The sequence below is a fragment of the Acomys minous genome (genome assembly GCF_964271855.1).
Source record: "Acomys minous genome assembly, chromosome: 2".
NCBI lineage: Eukaryota > Metazoa > Chordata > Mammalia > Rodentia > Muridae > Acomys > Acomys minous.
Window position 1 is genome coordinate 133894290 of NC_140484.1, and position 23898 is coordinate 133918187.

Consider the following 23898-nt stretch of genomic DNA (forward strand, 5'->3'; position numbering starts at 1 on the left):
TCTGTAATGTGATCTGATGCCCTTTTCTGGCCTACAGGTGTACATGCAGGCAGAGCACTGTATACATAATAATAAATAAATAAAATAAATCTTTGAGCCGGGCGTGGTGGCGCACGCCTTTAATCCCAGCACTCGGGAGGCAGAGGTGGGCGGATCGCTGTGAGTTCGAGGCCAGCCTGGTCTACAAAGTGAGTCCAGGACAGCCAAGGCTAACACAGAGAGACCCTGTCTCGAAAAACCAAAAAAAAAAAATAAAATAAAATATCAGCTCTCTCCGGGCGAGGTGGCGCACGCCTTTAATCCCAGCACTCGGGAGGCAGAGGCGGGCGGATCGCTGTAAGTTCGAGGCCAGCCTGGTCTACAAAGTGAGTCCAGGACGGCCAAGGCTAACACAGAGAGACCCCGTCTCAAAAAACAAAAAAACAAAAAACAAAAAAACAAACAAACAAAAAAAAATCAGCTCTCTTTCCTTTCTGCCGCCGCCATGCCAGCCAGACTGAGGAAGACGTGGAAACTCCAGGGCACGTAAGTAAGCCACAGTGACGGCTGCATCGGTGAGCACCACAAGCACCCTGTAGGCCACGGGAATGCTGGAGGCATGCATCACCACGGGCTCAACTTCAACAAATATCATCCTGGTGTCTTTGGGAATTTTGGTGTGAGGCGTTACCACTTAGAGAGGAGCCAGAGCTTCTGCCCAACTGTCAACCTGGATAAGCCGTGGACCCTGGTCAGTGAGCACATGCTCAATGCTGTAAAAAACCAAGATGGAGCTGCTCTCATCACTGATGTTGTGCAATCTGGTTACTACAAAGTTCTAGGGAAGGGCAAGCTCCCTAAGTGAAAGGCAAATTCTTTAGCAGAAGATTTTGGGTGTTGGAGGTGCCTGTGCCCTGGTGGCTTAAAGCTGCCTGGGGAGGTTAATTAGATGCTAACATTAACCTATATATATATGATATACCTATATAATATATAACCTATATAATATATATATGTATATATCAAACCCACTGTCTGTCTGTTCCACTCCATTGTATCTTAATGTATTTAAACCAATCTCCCTGCTAACAGACAGCAGACAGCAGACTATTTTAAATATTTTATTATTAAAAATATTTTAAAACGAGCTGAGTATAGTGACACACACCTTTAGTCTTAGCACTCAGGAGGGAGAGGCAGGCAAATCTCTCTGAGTTGGAGGCCAGTCTAGTCTACATAGTGAGTTCTAGGACAACCAGGACTACATAGTGAGACCCTGTCTTGGAAAAAAAGAAAAGAAAAGTTTTGTTTTTTTTTTAAGGGGCTGGAGAGATGGCTCAGAGGTTAAGAGCACTGACTGCTCTTCCAGAGGTCCTGAGTTCAAGTTTCAGCAACCACATGGTAGCTCACAAGCATCTATAATGGGATCTGATGCCCTCTTCTGGCCTGCAGGTGGGCATGCAGGCAGAGCACTGGATACAAAATAAATAAATAAATAGATCTTTTTAAAAAATGTTTTTTGATTCCTTATTTTATGGATGTGCTGCTAGTGCAATTATAATCTAAATTCCAACATTTTGCTATGGTGACTCAGCCTACCCCACTGAGCTCCTTTCTTTTACACCCTCACCAGCGAGTGTCTTTTTCTTCACATGCTTGCTACCCAATTACTCTATACATATAAAGTATTCTTACACATAAGTACGTGCAGCTATTATAGCAGGCCCCCAGACCTTAGGGGACCCCCAAGATCAGCACCCTGTGCCAAAATGAAAACAAAGACCTAATCCATCGAAACTCCTAGTTCCAGAAAGGTCTTTAAACATACTAACCTTTCCTTTTGGCTTTCGTAGTTCTGTTTCTGGTTATCTGTTCTTGTTTACTGAAATAAGTCAACCCAGGATATACATTTTTGTGCTTAAAAGCTCACCCTGAGAAAAGCTTGATGCCACACTGGGGTCCCGAACACCCAATGTACTCGCCGGCTGGCTAATAAAGACTTTTTAATGGCTTAAATATCTCAGTAGCCTTCTCTGGTGGAGACCCCACAATAGCAAAATATATACAATATGCATTTACCAATATGAAAAGTGAACTATGTCACATTTTTATGGTTTTTGAAATAGAACTCATTTCATACAGTAAATTTCACATTTAAGGCTTACAGAGACGACTCAGTGGCTCAGTGGTTAAGACCACTTGCTGCTTTTACAGAGGACCCAGGTTCTATACTTGGTACATGGTGGCTCATGACTGCATGTAACCATCTCCAGGGGATCTGATACCCTTTTCCAGCCTCTGGATCTCACTTCACACACCCACATAGGTACATGTAATCAAAAATAAATTTCAAAGTCATTTTAAAATAAAAATTTCACATTTAAAGTGTAAGTTTTGAAGCCAGTGAGATGACTCAGCAGGTGTGCATGCCTGAGAGCTTAAGATCAATACCCAGAGCTGAGGAGGTAGCAGGAGAGAACCAGTTCCTCTGAACTCCACATGCACACGGAGCACATGTACACCTGTACTCAAAGGCAGGCGCACACGCACACACACGTCTTTTGAGACAAGGTCTCTCTGAGTAGCTCTGGCTATCCTGGAACTCACTAGGTAGACCAGACGGACCTCAAACTTAGAGATCTGCTTGCCAAGTGCTGTGATTAAAGGCGTGCCCAGCCCTGGACATCTTTTTAAAAAGCAATACCAACCCAAAATAAAGGTAGAGGAGGGGTGCAAGTAAGTTACTTATCAGGGCTCCATCGAAGATATAATTTTGTTTAAACATTGGTGAGAAATTTTTGTTGTGTTTCAACTAGGGAAGTGCTCCTAGGGTTCCAGTATTTTGATATTTGATATTTTACACAGAGGAGACTGACCTAGACCAAAAACCTGACCTTGACCTAAACCTTGAAGTCTGGTCCTCCCAAAAGCGGGGATTAAAGTTCTGTGTCCATACACACACCGGGCTCTGGAATGTTGAATCCTAATTGCCACGCCCCACTGTTTTCCCTTTTTGCCACGCCCCTCTGCCCGAACTTCATTTCCCAACATTCTTTTAACTCCGCTAAGTCAGAGGTCATTGTGACGTCATCTCACAGCCCTCAGGGAAATGTAGTTTATTCATTCTCCAGCTAGGGAAAGATCTGGGGCCGTGGACTACCACTCCCGTGAGGTAGTGCGCAGTCCCACCCCATAAGCGGCGTCTTCGAACACGCCGCGGCAGCCATGTTGATCGTGGCTAGCTCAGGGGCCGGCACCAGCAGGTTATAGAAAGCAGGTGTCAAGATGTTGTCCGTGGTGTTGAGGAGAACCACGTCAGCGCCGCAGCTTTTCCTAGGGATATTCAAGTCTCCATCTCTCCGAAGCCGGGGAAGTGCTTACAGCCGGAGCATATCCACCGGAGACTGCGGGGAGCCGCAGCGGCTGAGAGCTGCCACCTGGGTGCGCCCGGGAGCATCTTCTATCTTGTTTCCCGGACGGGGGGCAGCCACCGGAGGGCGCCGTGGAGAACGCACGGAGATCCCATGCCTGGCTGCCGCCTCGTGGGGACGCGGTTCTAACCCCGGACAGGACAGCTGGGATGGAGTCCCCAACAAGGCGGGACTGGGCATGTGGGCCTTGGCCTCGGCGCTGGTGGTTCATTGCTACAGCAAGAATCCGTCCAACAAGGGTAAGTATGGGACCAGGCTGGGTTCAAGGGAGAGGTGTGGGTGGATCTTGACTCCTTTGGAGGATTGAAGGTGTTTATGAAGTTAGACTCACAAAACCTTACTTAGAGAGACACAGTTAACATTTGCTGGCAGGGGCAGCATGTTGCCCTGGAAAGCTTGAAGTTACATAATTTCCCATTTTAGGTCTAGACCCTTCTTTGGGCATCAGCTTGTGTAAATGTATAGTTGGGGACATTGGACTGCCTAATTACAGCCTGGGTCCTTTTATAGACTGGTCCATTAGTCTTTAACGAGGACTCCAGGAAGCCCCGATAGCTTTAGGGACAGCCTCTACATAGGCCCAAGGGAGGAGTACACTTGGTTCTGGTGATAACTTGACCCCCACGCTCCTCTCTCGGCTTAATTTCCCCCACTGTATAGTGAAGGCAGTTTCCCAGTACTCTGACGAGGCTGATGTTTTGACCTGTCTTGGAGTTCAGAGTCTGTACTGTTGCTTTAAGTTTTGCTATGCTTAGTGTCATACTCCTGAGCTGGGCAGTGTGAGGGGTGGAGCCTAGGGGGGCACAGAGAGTTGGCAGAAAGTAACTCTCTGGAGACTTAGAGCCCTGGGGGTGGGGGTGGGGGTGGGGGTGGGGGTAGGGGGGGCGGATAGGATAGGCGGTGGAGGTAGCTAACCCCGATTGGCATCTTACCTAGATTACTTAGAGCTGAGCAGGAGTTGGGGGTGGAGGGAGTGGCCTGGCTGAGCCCAACTTCTCAGGTTCTCAGTTGCCAGTGGGGCAACTTGTTAAAGCATGGTGCTGGTGGGTTCCATGCACCCCAAACTCTTGAGATTGTTGAGCAAGGTTGGAAACTGCCTTGATTTTCACTTGTTTTGTAGGATGTGGCCACCTGGAAAGAAAGGGCTTTGGATGAGAAGCGAGGACACTGAGGAGCTTGTTTTGTACTGTCTGTCTTTGTGAATTTGGACTCGTTCTTCACTGGTCCTCAGTTTCCTTCCTGTTAATGAGGGTATTAAAGGGCGCCCGTCTAGCTTAAGTGTGCGGTGACTTTATGATTTCCAGCTCGGTGTGTACTTGAAGGTGGGGCTATCTGTGTTTAGCTTGGAGCTAGTGTCCCAAGAGGTCCCATCTTAAAACCTAGCCAGTTAAAGAGATGGTGCGGGCAGTTGGCCATGCAGGGTTAGTGTGTATTACAGAGGATCAGAGAGCTAGTGGGGTCAGGATAGCCTTCCTGGACGACTGGCAAACTTTCCAAGATGGGGAGTTTAAGCTTCTGAAGGACAACACAGGGGTGGCCCTGTGCATCCCATGATGTCGGGGCCTGCCTCTTACCTTTACCCTAATACTAAACACTTGTCCACCAGTGTGTGGCTCGCGGAAGAGAGAGATTTACGGATGTGCCTTGGGTTGGGTTGTATTCCATAGCCGGACTTCAGGCAGCCTGGTGTGGAGGGGTGGGCATTTTGGCCAGTGAGGGTGGAAGACAAGGTCTTTGGAATGAGCTGGGAGAAGATGCAATGGGCCCTGCATGCCAGGCGGCATTTGGAATTCTGTAAGCAGTGAAGAACCATGGAAGGGTCATGAGCAGAGACTGTCCAGCAGCCAGCGTGCTTGGCAGAACAGGAGAAGTGTGTCTGAAGTCTGCCTTGAGATTTACTGAGAGCCCTAGATTGGACTTTATGGCATGTGATATCTACTTAATAAATTAGGTAACGGCTAAAACTATGGCTGCTTCCAGCCCTCCTGAGCTGCCTGATCTGGGGTTTTGAGCAGCATCCCTCAGTGCAGTGTCCTGAGAAATGGGTCCCTTCCAGAGCCAAGGGGGATTCTGGTAATGGAAAACCATGGAGAATCTGTGTGCCTAGGGTGTCCCAGGTTAAGTCTCAGCTCCTTCCTCCTTCCTGTGGCCTTGGAGAATAAAGAGTGAAAAGAGGTTATCTAAAAGGAGTGAATTTTCCTCTTCTATGAGAACAATCCATAAAAGCTGGGTGTGATGCACACACATTTAATCCCAGGAGGCTGAGGCAGGTGGATCTCTGAGTTCCAGGAGAACAGTCAGGGCTACAATCTTACCTCAGAAAACCAAAACAGCCAGGCTTGATGGTACATGCCTTTAATCCCAGCACTTGGGAGGCAGAGGCAGGCGGATCTCTGTGAGTTCAAGGCCAGCCTGGTCTACGAAGTGAGTCCAGGACAGTCAGAGCTCTCATTCAACAGAGAAACCCTGTCTCAAACAAATACCACACACATACACCAAAGCCAAAGCAACCAATTAAACAGCAACAAAGAGCCCCAGAGACTCTGTAAGGTAAGTAGGACAGGCCTGGCTCTTAGTCATGGGCCTGTAGGTGGAGTGGAGTCCAGCACCGTAGTCTGTAAAGAACTTTGTGTGCACATGATGAGGCTGGTGTCTCATCTCTCTTCGCATAAGCGGAAGCTCAGGAGCTGACATGAGTTGGCCCAGTCACACAGCAAGTAAGCTTTTGTGCAGGGACTAGAACTGGGCTCCGCTTGCCGCTGCCTCTAATGACTGCTCTCACATTTACCTGGTGGGTCTCATGGTTACTGAATGCTGAGGCCCGGGTAGAAAGAAGTCAGCCTAGTGGCCAACTATAGTTCAGAGTCAGGCTGGGCACCGAGAGCACCAACTGTGCCTCTGCTGTCGGCTTGTGTTCCAAATGGCCACAAGGTGGTGCCAGCAACCAGGCCAGGCCTCAGCTAGGCCTGAGCCCTCAGGGATCCAACTAACCTGTTTGGGTCTCCTTTCTCTGAGCTTGCACTAAGGATTTTTGGAGACTTTTAGCTGTTGTTTTATCTCCTCAGCAACCGTGGGAGGCTAACAAGGATTACTGTCTGCTGCGTACCGTAGGAGGTTGGTTGAGTTGGGCTGCAGAAGCCACACAGAGGGTAATAGCAGAGTAGGTTGGATCCCAGGCGTCCATGGCTTCTGATTGAGGTTCTTTCTACTCTTAGGGAGACCCACATACCAGAGCATTAGTGCTTGGGGAAAGTGGGGCACATGGCATCTGCTTGGATCCCCAGAGCAGAGGTGGGGTGGATTCCACCAGGAGAAGGGGTTTGGTTTGTCTTCTCATGTCCAGCTTTTGCTTTCATTCACCAACTTGTTGGGTAGCTCTGGAGAGCTAGGTCCTGGGCTGGGCTCTGACCAGTACCCCTCTCTTTTCAGATGCAGCTCTGATGGAAGCTGCCCGAGCCAACAATGTACAGGAGGTCAGAAGGTGAGTGGCTGGGCCTTGCTGTCTTACAGAGAAGGCCTGAGGAAATCTCTCCATGACCTGGACTTGTTTCCTGAGGGTTTCCCTGTAGCTGCCAGACTTTATATATTTAAGGTATGGGGGTGGCCCCATGAACATCTCTGAGTGTTCGGTTGCAATGGCTTGGAGTCTGAGCCTGTGAATCTTCCAGTTTGCTTTTGTTCCTCTGTGGAGGTGACCATGTATTGATGTTTGCTGCTTGGACCTGGGTGCAGGTAGGCATTCTTGGAAAGCTTGGGGCTTAGGAGCTCTTTGTGCCAAAAGGTCGTATGGGTCTAAGGAAGCCTGCCTGCAGGGCTGGGGTGTGCTGGGCCCTGCAGGAGGCAGGCTGTGGCAGTAGTATTCAGCTTCACCAGCTCATCCTGTCCTCTCAGGCTTCTGAGTGGAGTGAGGCTCATTTGTATACAGAGGCTGACTCCTCTTGAACACGAAGCATTGAGCTTGTGCCATGGACAGGGCAGAGTGTACATCTAGGCTGGGTGCTGAGACTGTGGCCTGGCCAGAGCATCAGTTAGGAGTTGTTGTTTAGAGCCGGTATGCATCCCTCTTGGGCTTCACCTTGGCCTTTGTGCCCTTCAGATGCATCTAAGTGGTCATGGGACCCTCCCTTTTTTTTTCTTTCTTTCTTTTTTCTTTTCTTTCCACCCCCCCCCCCACCCACCCAGACAGAGTTTCTCTTGCAGTTCTTGAGAGAGGGTTTCTCTATGTAACAGCCCTGAGTGTACTGGACTCACTTTGTAGAGCAGGCTAGCCCACAGAGATCCACCTGCCTCTGCGTCCTGAGTGCTAGGATTAAAGGTGTGCGCCACCACACCTGGCTTGGGGCTCTCCTTTTCTTACTTTACATATTTGTTTGTTTTTGTAATATTGGATGCAAACATATTCCACATTACACTTGGCAATTGCTCTACCAGTGAGTTACTTCTCTACCCTTGGCTTCGTTTTGTTGTTTGTTTTGTTTTTTGATCAGGGTTTTTTGTTTTTAAGATTTATTTATTAAGTATACAATGTTCTGCATGTACACCTGCAGGCCAGAAGAGGGCATTAGATCACATTGTAGATGGTTGTGAGCCATGTGGTTGCTGGGATTTGAACTCAGGACCTCTGGAAGAACAGTCAGTGCTCTTATCCTCTGAGCCATTTCTCCAGCCCCCTTGATTAGGATTTTAAAATACATAAATTTTAAAAAATTTTTTACTTGTTGTTGGTTTTTTTGAGACATAGTTTCACCCTATGTGTTCCTGGATGCTCTGAAACTCACTATGTAGACCAGGCTGGGCTCAAACTTACAGAGATCCGTCTGCCTCTGCCTCTAAGTACCAGGATTAAAGGCGTGTGCCATCACAGCCAGCCCGTTTTCTTTTCATTCTGTGTGTGTGAACATTAAGCGCATACATGCTTTGTGTACCATGTGCATGTGGTGCTCTTGGAGGTGTTGGATCTTCCAGAACTGGAGTTACAGGCAGTGACACTGCATGTGGGACTGTAACCTGGGTCCTCTGGAAGAGCAGCCAGAGCTCTTAACCTTAGAGCCATCTCTTCAGCCGCATAGCCCTGGTTTTTTGAGAATAGGTTTTGTTGTGTAACCCAGGCTGGCTTTGAACTTTCAATCATCTTGCCTCAGCCTCCTGAGTGCTAGGATTAATGGTGTGGGCAACCATGCCTGGTTTTGTGTTCACCATTTAGATAGAAGGTCAGTGTTGGGGATAGTTGTCCCTGCATACCATGGGCCCTGGGTGCCCTTCCCCACTCCAGATGCTTGAACATGTGAGACCGTGTGGAAAGGCAGCCGTGGCTCCACCAAGACGTACTGCTTTGATTCCCTTTCATTTTATCTGCAGCGTTATTATTGATTCTCAAGGGTGCATTTGAGTATTAATGTTCAAGGCTTAGTTTTTAATAAACCACTTTTGGAAGTATGGGCTGGGAGTTGTTTTGTAGCCAAATAAATATGATGGAGCAATAGTTTAATAAACATGTGATGATGCATCTTAAAAACCAAGCATGGATGTCATCTTGTTGTTATAAGAGCCATTCATAACCGCAGCTGTGTGCAGCAGCTTCACACCCAGGCACGTGCCTTGCTTCCCAGAGCCTCATTACAGGGAAGTGGGGAGTCGGAACCAACTTACTGACCCTGGAATCACCTGTTGGCAACTGCCAAAGACTGCCAGTCTGTAGCTTCCTGTCCCCAAAGCCCAAAGTGGGCAGCAGGCTTGCTGAGCTGAGCAGTCAGCTGAAGAGGCTGGCTCTAGCTTAGTTCATCAAGCCCCTCCAAGGGGAGATAATTTTAGCTCTGAAATTTATGAGAGTATTTTGTTTTTTTTGTTTTTAAGTTTTAGTGTTAGAGTCAAGGTTTCATGTAACCCAGGTTGGCCTCAAATGTACTACATAGCCATGGGTGACCTTTAATTTCTGATTTTCTGCCTCTACCTTCTGAATGATGTGATTCCAAATGTGCATCACTGTGATTGATTTTATGATTTTATGATTTTACTGGGGATCAAACCTAGGAATTTGTGCATGCTGAGAAGGCACCATACCAGTTGAGAGTCAGTTTGGGAGCTTTCTGTTGTCTTGTTCGGGGGTTTGGTTTTTGCTTTTGAGGTGGTTCCTGGTATGAGGTTCAATAGGTCTTACACTCATGATCTTCCTGCCTTGGCCTCCCAGGTGCTGTGACTACAGGCGGGTACTGTCATGCCTAGCAAATATACTAGTAGCTCCTCGCCCTCCCCTTACTTACTTCCTCCTTTTCTTCCTCCCTCCTTCCTTCCCTTCCTTCTCTTCCTTCTTTCCTTCTGCCTCTGCTTCCCCGGTACTGGAATTATATGTGCACACACCCTACTAAATATATATATATTTAATTCTTTTTAAATATATATATTTTAAAATTATGTGTAGTGAAGGGCAAAACGGGTATGCTCCTGAGTGTGCGGATACACAGAAGCCAGAGGGTGTCAGATAGCCTGGTGCTGGAGTCATAGGCAGTTGTGAAAGACCTGAGGAACAGTGTGTACTTTTAACCACTGACTCATCTCTCTAGTCTCTAAACACACACACACACACACACACACACACACGTGTGCTCGCGCACACATATATATTTAAAGATTTTTTTAATGTGTATTGGTATTTTGCGTGTGTGTGTGTGTGTGTGAGTGTGTGTGTGTGAGAGAGAGGGAGAGGGAGAGAGAGAGTGTGTGTGTGTATGTGTGAGGATGCCAGATCTCTAGAACTGGAGTTACAGATAGTTGTGAACTACTTTATGGGTGCTAGGAATTGAACCTGGGTCTTCTGGAAGAGCAAACAGTGCCCTTAATCGCTGAGCCATCTCTCTAGCCCCTAAATACATAAAATAAATAAATAAATAAATAAATAAATAAATAATGGCAACTAAATACCTACCAGTGGTGTACAGAAAGTAATTGGATTCCTAGCATGTAACTCAGAATTGTTGGGACTATCTCACACCATGGGTAATATCTGTGGGAACTGTTCAGGTGTGTCCCCAGTGCTTACCTGTCCTCCTGTCTCTCCTTATCCCCTTCTGTTAGCATCTCCTTTACCCTGTGCCTTAGGGCTTTATTGCTGTGAAGAGACTCCAGGACCAGGCAACTCTTTTTGTTTTTGTGTTTGGTTGTTTGGTTGGTTTTTTCTCAAAACAAGGTTTCTCTGGGTAGCCTTGGCTTTCCTGGACTCACTTTGTAGACCATGTAGACCAGGCTGGCCTCGAACTCACAGCAATCCATCTGCCTTGGCCTCCCAAGCACTGGGATTAAAGGCGTGCGACACCACGCCTGGCTCGACCAGGCAACTCTTTTTGTTGTTGTTCCTATTTGTTTTGTTTTGTTTTGTTTTGTTTTTTTGAGGTAGGGTTTCTCTGTGTAGCCTTGGCTGTCCTGGACTCGCTGTGTAGACCAGGCTGGCTTTGAATTCACAGCGATCTGCCTGCCTCTGCCTCCCAAGTACTGGGATTAAAGGTGTGCACCACCACACCAGGCAGGGATCAGGCAACTCTTAATAAAGGACAGAGGTTTAGTTCATTATAGTGATGGCTGGAGACATGGTGCCAGAGAAGAAGCTGTGAGTTCTGCACTTTGACCCTCAGACAGAGAATAACATGAGCCTCTGAGACCTCAAAGCCCGCCCCCACACTGACACAGTTCCTCCAACAAGGCCACACCTCTTACTAGTCCTACTCCCTATGGCCAAGCATTCAAACACAAATTCTCTGGGACCATTCCTATTCAAACCACCACACCATGGAAAAAAGTCATTAGCGTGAGGCACAGACTCTGCTTAGCCCCCATCCATCCCACAGAGGGGACGTGCTGGTCCAGACAGGAGGCAGGCAATGCTGGCTGACTGCCAGGCCCAGGACTTATGCAGGATATGAAGAGAGAGTGAGGATATGCCTGGCCTGCATGCAGGAAGAACTGCAGCTGGGGGATTACATGCCCCTTTCCTTGAGGCCAGAGGCCAGGTCATCTCTCTCCACTCCGTCCACCTTCTGCAGTGCAGTGTCCGATGAGGCTGTTCCTTTACTTTTTGTTTTTAGAGATAAAGTTTCACTATGTGTAGCCTTGGATGGAGAGCCCACATCCCCACTGGAAGGAAATGGTCTTGAGTTTTGTTCCTTTTTTTCCTGTGTCTGCCCTGGACCCCACTGATGCCTCATGCTGTTTTTTACTTGCTGCTCGCTGTATGCGCTCCCCTTTACTTCTGTCCAGCAGGCCTGCCTATAAGCAAGACAGATTTCTAGTCTCAATCCCATCCCCACCCCTCAGTTTACAGTTATTTTGCCACTGTGTGATTGGTATGGTTAGTGGCGTCAGTTTTTGGAATAGTGCTCAGACCTGGTGAATAGTGTTACTAGGCCCTCGCCATCTTGGGGCTCTGACATCTTGTGCCGTGACCTCTCTTAGCTCCTGTCTCCAGAAGCTCCAGAGACTCAGGATGGGGAAGAGGAGCCTCACCCCAGAGTCCACAATCCCCGGAGCAGGCTGCAGCCTCCCTGCCTCCCTGGCTGCACTCTGCACTCCATTCTCAGCCTGCTGCTTCCATCGGGCCGGTCTTCCAGGCTCAGGGGCAGTGCCGCCTTCCTTCCTATGACCCTTTTTTGACTTCTCCTAGCTGGTCTGCTCTCTTCTGTCCTCGCTGACTGTATTCTTCCTATGGTGTGGGAGGTCCGGAGGATCTTCTGAAAGAGAAATTGGAGGTCAAGTTGGAGAAATAGGGTAAAATGTCAAGAATACAGTATGCTCAGGAAAACTAGTGACCCCATGCCAACCCAGCCAGGATGACTCTCTCAGGCTGAGAGCACTGAGTCAGCAGCTCTGGACTGTGGTCCTCTTGGTAGGGACTGTTTATTGCCTTATGAGGATCTGGCTAATTAGATGTGGAGCGGCTGCTTGGCCGAAAGGACAAACCAGGATCCACCACTTGGCATACGTTATTCTTTTTACATCGTATTGATTTTGTGTCCGTGTGCTTGGGTGTGCCAGGGCCATAGCAGCTATGTGGAGGTTAGAGTTGGGTGTGCCAGGGCCATAGCAGCTACGTGGAGGTTAGAGGGTTGCCAGTGGGAATCAGTTCTTTCCTTCACCATGTGGGTCCTGGGGATTGAACTCAGGTCCTCAGACTTGGTGGCAGGTACTTTTACCTGCTGAGCCATATCTGCTGGCTCCATGTTACTATTTTTATTAAGTACTTTGGGCTGCTCATACTAGCTCAGACCTGTAATCCTAGCACTGAGGAGAGGCAAGAAGTTCTCTAATTCAAAGCCAGCCTATTGCTACTCAGTGAGAGGTCAGCAAGACTATCTCAAAACAAACAGAACAAAAGTTTGTGAGGCTGAGCCTGGTGACAAACACCTGTAATCCTAGCAGAGGAAGGCAGATGTGAATTTGAGGCCATCCTGGTCTATGAAGGAAGATCCAGGACTATCAAGGCTACACAGAGAAACCCTGTCTTAGAAAAAACAAAACAACAACAACAACAAAAGTTTGAGAGCTGCCCTTCCCCTTAAGTCATTGGATTGCATGGCTACTGAGGGCAAGGGCAGGCTCTGCTGTCCCTCTGCTTACCTGTGACCGAATCCAACCTGGCTGACTGAATACAGCAGAAGCAGGCCGAACAGAGCCTCATCAGTCTCCACTGCTGCGCAGCAAGGCTGCCTTCTCCCCCTCTCCTTCCCCTTCCCTGGGAGCAGCCATTTCCTCCTTTCCCCCTAAGGCACTTAAACTTTGTAAGCCCACCCAGCTCCCACTCGAGCTGGGAGGCTGGCCCCTCCCCTGATGCAGCCGTGAGAGCAGGTGACTCCCCTTTTCAGCCCAGCCTGGCGTCTACACTGAGCCACTCTCCCAAGACCAAGGGGACCAGACAGACTGCAGCACATCTGTCAGGGCTCCGGCAGAGGCAGAGCCGTGAGAGCCTGTCAGGACAGGATTGGGAGACCTTCTGTTCCCCATGGAGATCACATTTCCTTCAGACCACGCGGCTGGTACACAGCATCCTGCCTGTTCTTTCCCCTTCACTGGACTGAGAGCTGGGCCCCTGTTACTGTTGCTCCACTTAGTCCTTCATCATCCCGGACAGGCTCAGAAGAAGAGAGCCTGGTGGCAAAAGCTTTGCACCTCTAATAGCCGTGTGTCCTTTCCTTGCCCAGTTCATGTGTTCATTTGACAAACATTTACTGAGTACTTGCCATTTGCTGGGTCCTTTGCTTGGCACAGGGGACACCTGACCGGTCATGAGGCCTTCCTTTAATGGAAAAGATGTGGAGCTGGATGTGGCTGTTACCCACTTGTAAGCCCAGAACTCTAAAAACAGGAGTTTGGTGAATTTAAGGTCACACAGGCTTCAGTGGGATGACTCTGAATTGAAAGGGAGAAGCAAAGGATACAGTTGGTGTTATGATTAATAAAAAGAAAATAAGATGATAATAAGGTGCCAGGGAACAGATATTATATTATATGAAGTTTATTAAGTGAGCATGGGGGGGAGAAGAAAAGGAGGTAGGGGTACCCCAGAGAGAGAGAGGAAGAGGGAGAGAGAGAGAAAGTAAAGAGGGGGTAGAGTGGAGAGGGAGGATAGAAAGAGAGAGGGTGAGAGAGAGGAGTGGGGGGGCGGTGAGAGGTTTGTCGGCCACGCCCTCGTGGCAGGTAAGCAGTGACGTCACAGGCAGGCACACTGAAGCGGAATCCTAACAGCTGGACTATAGGGAGCAAGGATAGGTGATACAAAACAAAGTTGGATAGCTTTAAGGAAGGGCAATCCACAGTGTGTGTATAAAAGGGAAAGATGCTAAAAGATAAATTTGTAGGTTATAATTTTTTTTCTTTTTTTGAGACAGGGTTTCTCTGTGTAGGCTTGGCTGTCCTGGACTCGCTTTTATAAACCAGGCTGGCCTCGAACTCACAGAGATCCGCCTGGCTCTGCCTCCTGAGTGCTGGGATTAAAGGCGTGCGCCACTATGCCCGGCTCGTAGGTTAAAATTTTAAAAGATTTTTGCTGCTTAGTGGAAAACATGTTGGTCAACAGCCATTGTATAGGAAGTTGTATAGGAAGGCAGGCTGAAACGCAGGTAGAAATTGTATAGGTCATTGGCAGAGTACGTGTCTAGCTTAGGTGAAGCTGGGTTCAATCCTGCAACAAAGAAGAAAAGCCACCGGAAGAGTCCAGACAGGTGGAGTGTGTGGGTGGGGCTAAGCCCTTAGCTGGCCTAACCTGTGAGGTTAGACTAGTGCCTGCAGATTCAGAGTCTGATACATAGTAAATATCCAACAGATGAACACTAATGAATGAGCAGGTCTGGCTGTGTTTCATTCAGAAAGGAAATGTTAGTGAATTTCTATTTTCAGGCTGATGCTGTTGCTGTGCGCTGAATGAAATGAAGAGTTGGAAATTTTGAGTCAGAAAAAACATTAAGGTCTTTTTTGTTCTTTTGTTTTTGTTTTTTCTGAGATAGAGTTTCACTATGTAGCTCTGGCTGTTCTGGAACTCAATATATAGACTAGACTGGCCTCAGACTCACAGCCACCTGCCTGTGCTGGAATTAAAGGCATATGCCATTCTTTCTGGCTTTTTAAAAAAAATTTTATTTTATGTGCATTTTATGTCTACGGGTGTCAGATTTTGGAGTTACAGACAGTTGTGAGCTGCCATGTGGGTGCTGGGAATTGAACCCGGGTCCTCTGGAAGAACAGTCAGTGCTCCCAATCACTGAGCCATCTCTCCAGCCTGGCTTTTTTTTTTTAAGGTTTATTTTTATGAATTGTAATTATGGGTAGATGTGTGTGTGACTGTGGAAGGCAGTGCTGCATCCTCTGCAGCCAGAGTTAGAGATAATTGTGAACTACCTGATGTCAGGTCTGGGAACTGAACTCAAGAGCAGCAAATAATACTTAACTATCTCTTGTGTGTGTGTGTGTCCCAACACAAGGCTTCTCTGTGTAGCTCTGGTTGTCCTGGAAATAGCTCTGTAGACCAGGTTAGTCTCACATAGGCTGGCGCACGCCTTTAATCCCAGCACTCAAGAGGTGTGAGTTCGAGGCCAGCCTGGTCTGCAAAGAGATGCTAGGACAGCCAAGGCTATACAGAGAAATTCTGTCCCCAAAAAACCAAAAACCAAAACCAAAACAAAACAAAACAAAGCAAAAAAAAAAAAAAAAAAAAACCCCAGACACATGCCTGCAATTCCTCCCACCTGGGAGGAGGAGGCTAGAAGATCTGTTAGCTCAGGCTAGCCAAAGCTACATACGCAGTGATACCTTGCTAGATTTATCAATTATCTGGAAATTCTTTTGATACACTGTTTTGGTTTCTTGTTTGATGGTTTTAAAAAGTAAACGATTAAACTGGTCTACTAGATGGCTTTGGAGAAAACCTATACAGTTCAGCAAAGGAAAGCAAGTTTGGGCTTTGTCGAGGGGTAAACGCAGTTATTCCAGCTTTGCGCTGCTGCTTTGGTTTGGCTCTTGTCCCCTGGTGCCCCAGCTCGAGGCACTTGCTGTCTGTGTGCCAGGATCAAGGTGTCCTGAATGTGTTTAGCTACAGCATAGGTGAACGTTGTGCGAATTGATCTGGGGATTTTATCTAATTAACAAAAGCTCTCCCTGGTAAACACATTTGGCTGTCTCTAGGCCTTAGAGAGGCTGGCTCTTTATCGATCGCTGTAGCATTTTGGCTGCATAGGACGATATTAATGATGGCACCAGAGCAACCAAAACATCCAGCTCTCTTAATCAGGAAATATGTAAATGTCTTTGTGGCTCGCAGTGGACTGAAACAAAATCTTTATCCCAGACCAGCAGAGGTCAAGGCCTGAACATCACTTTCTGTAATTTGATAGTTTGTGCTTCCTGGGGAGTCCAGGTTTTTTAGTGTAATCCTCACAGGTGTCCTGAATGCTAGTACTTTGAAAGGCAACATAATGTTACAGAAAGAATGCATAGATAGAATCAGAGGGCCTGGGGTCTGCTTTTGTCATAGTTACTAACCAGCTGTGTGACATTAACATGTCACAGCCTTGCCAATAACACAGCCCTCTTCACCGATAATGACACCGAAGTTTAGAATGCTTAAGTAAATCTCTCAAAGCTGCCCACTTGGTAGTAGCCCTCCTCCCTATCTAACAGTGAGGCCCAAAGCCAAAAAGAGGTTGGCCTGGGTTCCCATTTCCTCTTAGGAAGCTGGCCCAAGGGACAACCCTTTCTGCCAGGCTTATTGGGAATCCACAGGCCCCTATGGCTTTGCAGCTTTCAAGTCTCCTACCTGTGTAGATTCTGCCCGTGCCTCATTGCCCCCTCAAACTCTGCCTGCACAAAGCTCCCCTAGGCTAAGAACACAGTTGTTCACTGGCTGTGAACTGTGTGGCAAGTAGACAGTAAATACTGTGTGTCTCTTACCACTGTGTGACCAAATAACCAATTATGTACATTTTCCAGGTGAGAAAACTCCGCGCTTAGGCAGACGTGGTTCCTTTTGGTGACCTCACAGCCACTGTACGCCTGTGATCCTACTGAGGCTTCGTTCATCCACAGCGTGTGCTTTCTTCTCAGCAGCTCATACTTGAGTGTTCATCTTTCTTACCAAATTATATTGCCTCTTAAAGGCTGAGAGATTCACCTCCTTACCTTTTTTCTTCAGTTGCTTCATGTGTTTCTCTTCACCTGGTTGTGACCCTATCTGAATACCTAGATGGTACCGCTTCTGTCTCCACCGAAGCAAGTCACATGTGGCTGACCAGAGCACTCCAAAAGAACAGAGTATAGAGTCTGGCCTGTTGATGGATTAGTTGATTAAAGTTCTGTTGATTCTCCAAAGACTGCTCAGTGGGAGAGCACAGCCCTGGGCAGCAGCTGGGCCAGCTAACTGGTCTCAGGGAGTCTCCATTCATGTGGATGGGAGGCCCTGCCAGCCTGCATAAGAAACCCTTCTGAGGCTGGACTGAAACTTCCATCTCAATGGCCTTTTGTTTGGGGTTAGCACCCTGGCCTCTTGAGAGGGCTGTGTCTTTAACCAGCCTTTGCAGGTGGACGGTGAGCTGAGGTGGTGAGCAGGGCCAGGGCGCATGGTAAAGTACAATTGGAGGGCCCTGGACTTCCCATGGAATCTGGACTTGGAGTAGCACAGGCAGGGCAGGGTGGTCTCTTAGGCTGGTGAGCGCTCAGTCACAGGCCCTGCCTGGATCAGCCACCAGTTTAGGTACTTTTGCTCTACCCCTAAGTCTCAGGTGCCCTCTGCTCCTGAAGCAGAGGTAGGTTTTGATCAAACAAGTGTCTACTCCTCCACCTAGTCTTTCTCTCCTCTCTTTTACTATAACTACATATCAGAAAATTCACCCCTTTAACATGTAAAATCAGTGGCTTTTAATACATTTATGAGATAGTGCAATTAATATGGCCTGACTCTAGAACGTTCCCTAACCCCCCCCCCACCTCAGCCGATTAGGGATCATTTCCATCCTACCTCCCCCAGTCTGTGGCAACCTCAAGTCTGTTTCTTGTCTCTGGATTTGCCCATGCTGGACACTTTATATGAATGAGATTCTGCAGTGTGTGGATTTTGAATCTGGCTTCTTCAGCTTAGCTTAACTTTCCAGTCACATGTGTGGTAGCACACTGCCCAATACTTGATGCCTTTTAAAAGCCGAATACCATTCCACACACAGTGAAACACACTTGATTAATCCATCCAGCAGTTACAGACATGTTTTCACAGTGTGAATGATCAAGTTATGTTATTATGAACGAGGCCCACTGCCCTTTTAAAATTTTCCCAACTACGTTAACCTCTTCGCTCTTCGGATAATCTTTCCCACAGTAACTATTTCCATGATGAAATGGTGGAGTTCCCATAACATTTGACACAGCGGGTTGCCATACCTGCTAGCCCTCCTCTGGCTCACTGGCTCTTTCCTTGTTCAGATCTTTAAATGATGAGACCGTGCTACTGTTATAATAATGATTACAGTGCCCAAGTAACAGCTCTGGTATAAAGGAGATTTATTATGGGGAAGGGGGGAGAAAAGGGAAGGGCACCCATGATGGAGGAGGCGGGGGACCAAGACAGAGTCTAAGAAACTGGCGGGGTCCTTTTTATCAGGTACACACCTGGCAGTGTGTGATGATGGCAGAGGTTGCTGGGCCTCTGAAAGGCAGGCTAGTGGGATCATCTGTATGCTAACAGCTACTAGGAAATAAATATTAGGAGTCCTTGTCACTCTGTCCAAGTCTGGTGCCCTAAATTGTGGTTTCAAGTTGCCACATCCTAGCCATTTTTTAATGAAAAGGCGGTGAACTTTTGGTGCCCTCTCTGAATTCCAGTGTGGCACCATTGCGAGGGGCAAGGCAGGCAAGCCCTTGTTAGAGATGGTGTGCTTCTGTTGATGTGGCCAGAGCCTATGCTCGCCTTCTTGCCTCTGCCTCACTGGGTTCCTACAGTCTGTTAAGCTTTGATTAGGCTGAGGATCAGGACTGCTTGCACTCTGTTCGCTTAGCTTGGTTTGATTGGATCTGTTAGCTTAGCTTGGTTTGGGCCAAAGGCACGGCCATTGAAGACACTGTTTATACGTGTGAAATTGGTGGTAGTGGGGAGATTGCTATGGAAAAAGGTGGACTGTGGGCTTTCTGATGCTGAGACTAGAAGAGCCTCTTTTTATTTTTATTTATTTATTTTTTTATTTTTAATGGGAGAAGCCTCTAAGACACAGAACTAATCCCAGTATCTCCAACTTATAGGTTACCTGCTCTCTGGAGGCTTTTCCTTTATCATTTTCTGTCACCTATAGTCCTGTCAGACAGCTAGAGTGTGCTGTCCCATGCTGAGTGCAGAAAGAATGGGCTGTGTGCTGTGACACGCACAGAGTGTGGAGGGGCCGTAGTTCAGGCTGCCACTTTCTGCTGTGGGCTCTGAAGTCACTGTCTACGATGGGGCTTTTCTTGGCTCATTCTTAGGACCAAATGAGATCACAAAAGTCAGGTGCCTAAGGCACATCAGTCAGGACAAAAAAAGATGAGCCATGGGGCTGAAGAGATGGCTCAAGTGGTTCTTCAGAGAACCCAAGTTCAACTCCCAGCACCCATGTGTCCGCTGACAACTGTCTGTAATCTGTCCAACTCTAAGTGATCTGACACCCTCACACAGACATGCATGCAGGCAAAACACCAATGCACATAGGATTTAAAAAATGTTTAATGCTGGACGGTGGTGGCGCGCACCTTTAATCCCAGCACTTAGGAGGCAGAGGCAGAGGCAGAGGCAGATGTATTTCTGAGTTCGAGGCTAGCCTGGTCTACAGAGTTCCAGGACAGCCAAGGCTACACGAAGAAATCCTGTCTCAAAAGCACCCCCCGCCCCCACAACACACACAGTGTTTTTTAAACAAAATGAAAGAAAAAGAACAATGAACCACTGGACTCCCATTATTTGAGGCAGGACACAAGTTCAAGGCCTGCCTGGATATAGGGCAATTTTTTAAAAGTTAAAAAGGCTTGGGGGTGTGGCTGGAGAGATAGCACAACAGTTGAGTCTTACTGCTTTTGTAAAGGACCTGGGTTTGGTTCCCAACACCCAAATCAGGCAGCGCACAACTGTCTGTAACATCAGTTCTGGGGGATATGATGTCCTCCTCTGGCCATGTGGGCACCTGCATGCTCAAACTCAAACACATAAACAGTTTTCAGGTAGACCGTGCTAGGGCTCTAGCTCAGTGGTGCTTCCCTGGCATGCAGATGGCCCTGAATTCAGTCTCCAGTACTGAAAAAACAAAAATTCCATTCAAGAGTTTGCCAGATATGAGGAGCCAACATGTCATTGTTGCTGCCTGTACAGACATGTCAGAGGGCCCATGATAATGAACTATTGGGGGTGGAGGGACTTGTTTCATTACCCTTCTCCAAGCTCAAACTGAGCTCTCTTTGTGGGCAAGGTCTGCGTCTGGCCCATAGCATGCCCTCAATCCTCAGCACAGAGACTAGATGGCTTTGAGAAGCTGGTTCATGTTCTGTTGCGTGAACAAAGGCTGACCTTTTGCTGTCCCCTGCAGGTATGGGCAGGTATTATGGTGGCTTTGTCCAGTCTGTTCCTCACTGAAAATTTCATATAGCTTGACAGTAGTTGTTCAATTGCCAGTCCACTTTGAGGAGTTGGATCCACTACTGTTTCTCACTAATTGTGACAAACTTCCTGGCAAGCAGCCAGCTGCCCGGCTGCCCTCTACTGCAGCCCAGAGTCCTGCTTTGGGCCAGTAGGTGGCGCCCCTAGCCCTTTCCCTTGCCTTAGCTGCCTGGACCAAGCAGTCACTAAGGCAGCTGCTGACAGGCTATAGCCCTGGGCCGAGGTGCCCACATGATGGTGTCGTGGGTCGCTCCTCTCCTTTACTCGTTGTGTTTTCATGTTCCAGTCTCAGCCAGGCACACCTCCCTGGGAAGGCAGAGGTGTTTACTTTAGGTGATCCCAGGAGATCATTAGTGGAGCCCATGCTTCCGCCTGTCCCTTCCGGCAGGACTCTGCATCCAGAAAGTCCTTCCTGTTGCCTTGTTGCCCTGATCATTGTTGCTCACATGACATTCACCCCCCCCCCCCCCATCACCAGGGTCCTTGCTTGTATTTTAGCTGTTTGCCAAGTATGTGTCTGTCCAGTGGCTGCCTTGAAGGCTTGGGTCAGCACTCACTCAGAGCTGTAAAGTGATGAACAAGTGTAGAAAGTGGTACCTCAAAGCTGAAAGGGAGACATGGTAACTGGCCTTACTGTGCAAAAATGGCAATATTATGACGATCACAGAAGGGCTGAAGAACTGTTCTAGATGAAATGAAGACACAGTGTTAGGATTCTGCTTCGGTCTGCCTACCTGTGATGTCATTGCCTACCTGCCAGGGGGCGTGGCTTTGCCCAGTATATAAGAGGACAGACCTACCTTGCCCTTCCTCTTACTCCCTTGCCCCCTTTCTCTCCTCTCTCTCCTCTCTCTCCTCTCTCTCCCTCCCTCCCTCTCTCTCTCTCTCTCTCTCTCTCTCTCTCTCTCTCTCTCTCCCTTTTCTCTCCCTATCTCTCTGTCTCTCTGGGGTACCCTTCCTCCCTCCTTTCCTCCTCCCCACATTCATTTAATAAACCTCATGTAATATAATATCTGTTGCCTGGCATCTTATTTTCTTATTTTTTAAATCATTAAACATGGTGTTTGATCTTTATATTGATTCTGTCTTACATCTGAATCACAGGGCTAGACTGCTGTGAAAAATATTAGGATAACTGGAGACATCTGAACATAGGCAGAATATGAGGTAGGATGTTCATCCTGTGGTATCAGTTGGTTCTGGGATCCTCGATGGGTCCCCTAAGCTGCAGATGCTTAAGCCCTTTATATACTATATCATAGTATTTCCATAAAGCCTACATATGTATTCTTGTATGCTTAAATCAACCCCAGATTACTTATACATAATTCAGTGTAAATGCTGTGCAAATGGTTGTCATACTCTACATTGTCTAAGAAATAATGACAACAAAAATGTATATGTTCAATATAGATTCCGTTTTCTTTTAGTTTCTGAATTTTTTTTCTTTCCTGTTTTTGAGTATTTCTGATCTGCACATGATTGACTTTCCACCACACTGAGGCTTTGGCCACCATAGTTGGTGTTTCTGTAGAGTCTGTCCTTGTACTGGGAAGTACATGCTGAAGTATTTGGAGATAAGGGGCAATCGCTGAAGTTAATTCTCACATGGGGCAAGTAAAACGTATTAGAAACGAATCCGAGTGTACAGTGGCTACATGGGAAGGGTCTATGAAGGACTTTTTGGTGCTATTTTTGTAACTGGCTTCTAAATTTAACAATTTAAAAATAGCAACCTGTGCACATTAATATATAACAGGTGTCTGTAAAGAACAGGACAAAGAATGGCCACCCAGCATTGGGTCTTCTTTAGTTAGAACCGTGAGTGTCATTTAGGTTGCAGAGCAGCTCCTTCACCATTTGCCTTTGAACGTGCAGAACAGTTGTCATGGTAGCAGCTGCCATTGAAGCATCGTGCACATACAGCCTCTCTGGCCATATCAGCATTCTTGTTAGGTGAGTGTGGCAGGCCGGTGAGGTAAGATGACCTGCCATGGGCACACAGCTGGGCAGAGGCACAGACAGACCTGGGTGGGTCATTTTTTTTTCCCAGAGAGGCTTAGTGAACCCGCTTCTCTGTGTTGATCCGTAGTACATTTATTAGGTTCCAAAACACTGAAACTAAGTGTAGTAGGAAAGACCCAGGGATGAAGTGTGCATCTAAGCTGTGGGTGCTAAGCACATGCCAGTCTCTGTACTCTCACTGTTCGCTGAGGCTGCCTGGGTGTAAGAGTGCTGGGTAGCCTCATCACTGTAAACGAGGGCACCTGGAGGGCTTCCTGAAGGAGGGGGCTTGAGCTGGTGCTCAATTCAAATAGCCAATGCAAAAGAGGTTAAAGAGGTCCTGTGCCTGTGCAGTCAGATCACCAGGCCCTTGCCTTGAAATCTGTAGGCCCAGGCTGAGGTCCAAGAACAGCCTTTGCTGCCCTTCCCCCACCCCCATCCCTGGCTGGCTGGGAGATAAGGCACAGATGGAGGCTGCCTGGGGATTCTAGCCCCAGGCGCCTTGCCTCTGCTCAGACAGAGGGCCTGGTGCTGTTATTACTGTAAACAGGGCCTTCTGGGCGGCTCCAGCCAGGGTCCTGTTGCCCAGATAGTGATCATGATTGGGTCTGCATGGCTCAGTGCTTCCAGGCCTCTGGTGCAGGTGGGACAGGGCTCCCCACTCCTAGCCCCTCCCTGGCTGCAGCTGAGAGCCAGTTCCTCCTGCAAAGGATCCGGAAATCAGTTGGAACAATGCATGATTGAAGTTCACTGGCCGCTTTGTATTGATTGGTCATAAAGAAAAAGGAAGAAAAGTGAAGTGGTATCTTCTTTCCCTGAGAAGAGTAGTTAGTCAGAATGACTTAAACTTGCAATGCCTGCCCAGGACATCTTCCCTTCTGCAGGCACCAAGCCTATGGAACTGTCTTTTTGAAGGTCTTATTGTGTCATGTCTGCTAGGAATTTACTTCTCAGTTTTCATTTTTATTTTATATATATCATATATTATCTAGATTTATCTTTATGTGTATGATTGATTGGCCTCTGTGTGTGTGTGAGAGAGAGAAGGTGGGGGGGGGGGGAGATGTACTGTTGGCGGAGCTCAGAAGAGGGTGTTGGAGCTGGAATTGTAGGTGGTCAGGACCCACCTCTGCATGGGTTCTGGGAACCAAATCCAGGTCCTGTGTAAGAACAACACATGCTCTTCATAGCTGAGCCATCTCTTCAGCTCCAGATGCTGCACATATTTAAAATGATAGGATTTTAGAAGTAAACACCGGGCGTGGTGGCACACGCCTTTAATCCCAGCACTCGGGAGGCAGAGGCAGGAGGATCGCTGTGAGTTCGAGGCCAGCCTGGTCTACAAAG

General features: G+C 47.7%; 1 protein-coding gene across 1 annotated transcript in view; it reads left to right on the top strand.

Moving 5' to 3' along the window:
• The first annotated feature begins 3061 nt into the window (after nucleotides 1–3061).
• CLPB (ClpB family mitochondrial disaggregase) overlaps nucleotides 3062–23898 on the top strand; it is a 130755-nt gene continuing 109918 nt past the window's right edge. Inside the window, exons 1-2 of the mRNA XM_084769108.1 lie at nucleotides 3062–3649; nucleotides 6840–6891. Coding sequence (XP_084625234.1) covers nucleotides 3265–3649; nucleotides 6840–6891 — 437 coding nt within the window. The 5' untranslated portion in view covers nucleotides 3062–3264. The remainder of the gene's footprint in view (nucleotides 3650–6839; nucleotides 6892–23898) is intronic.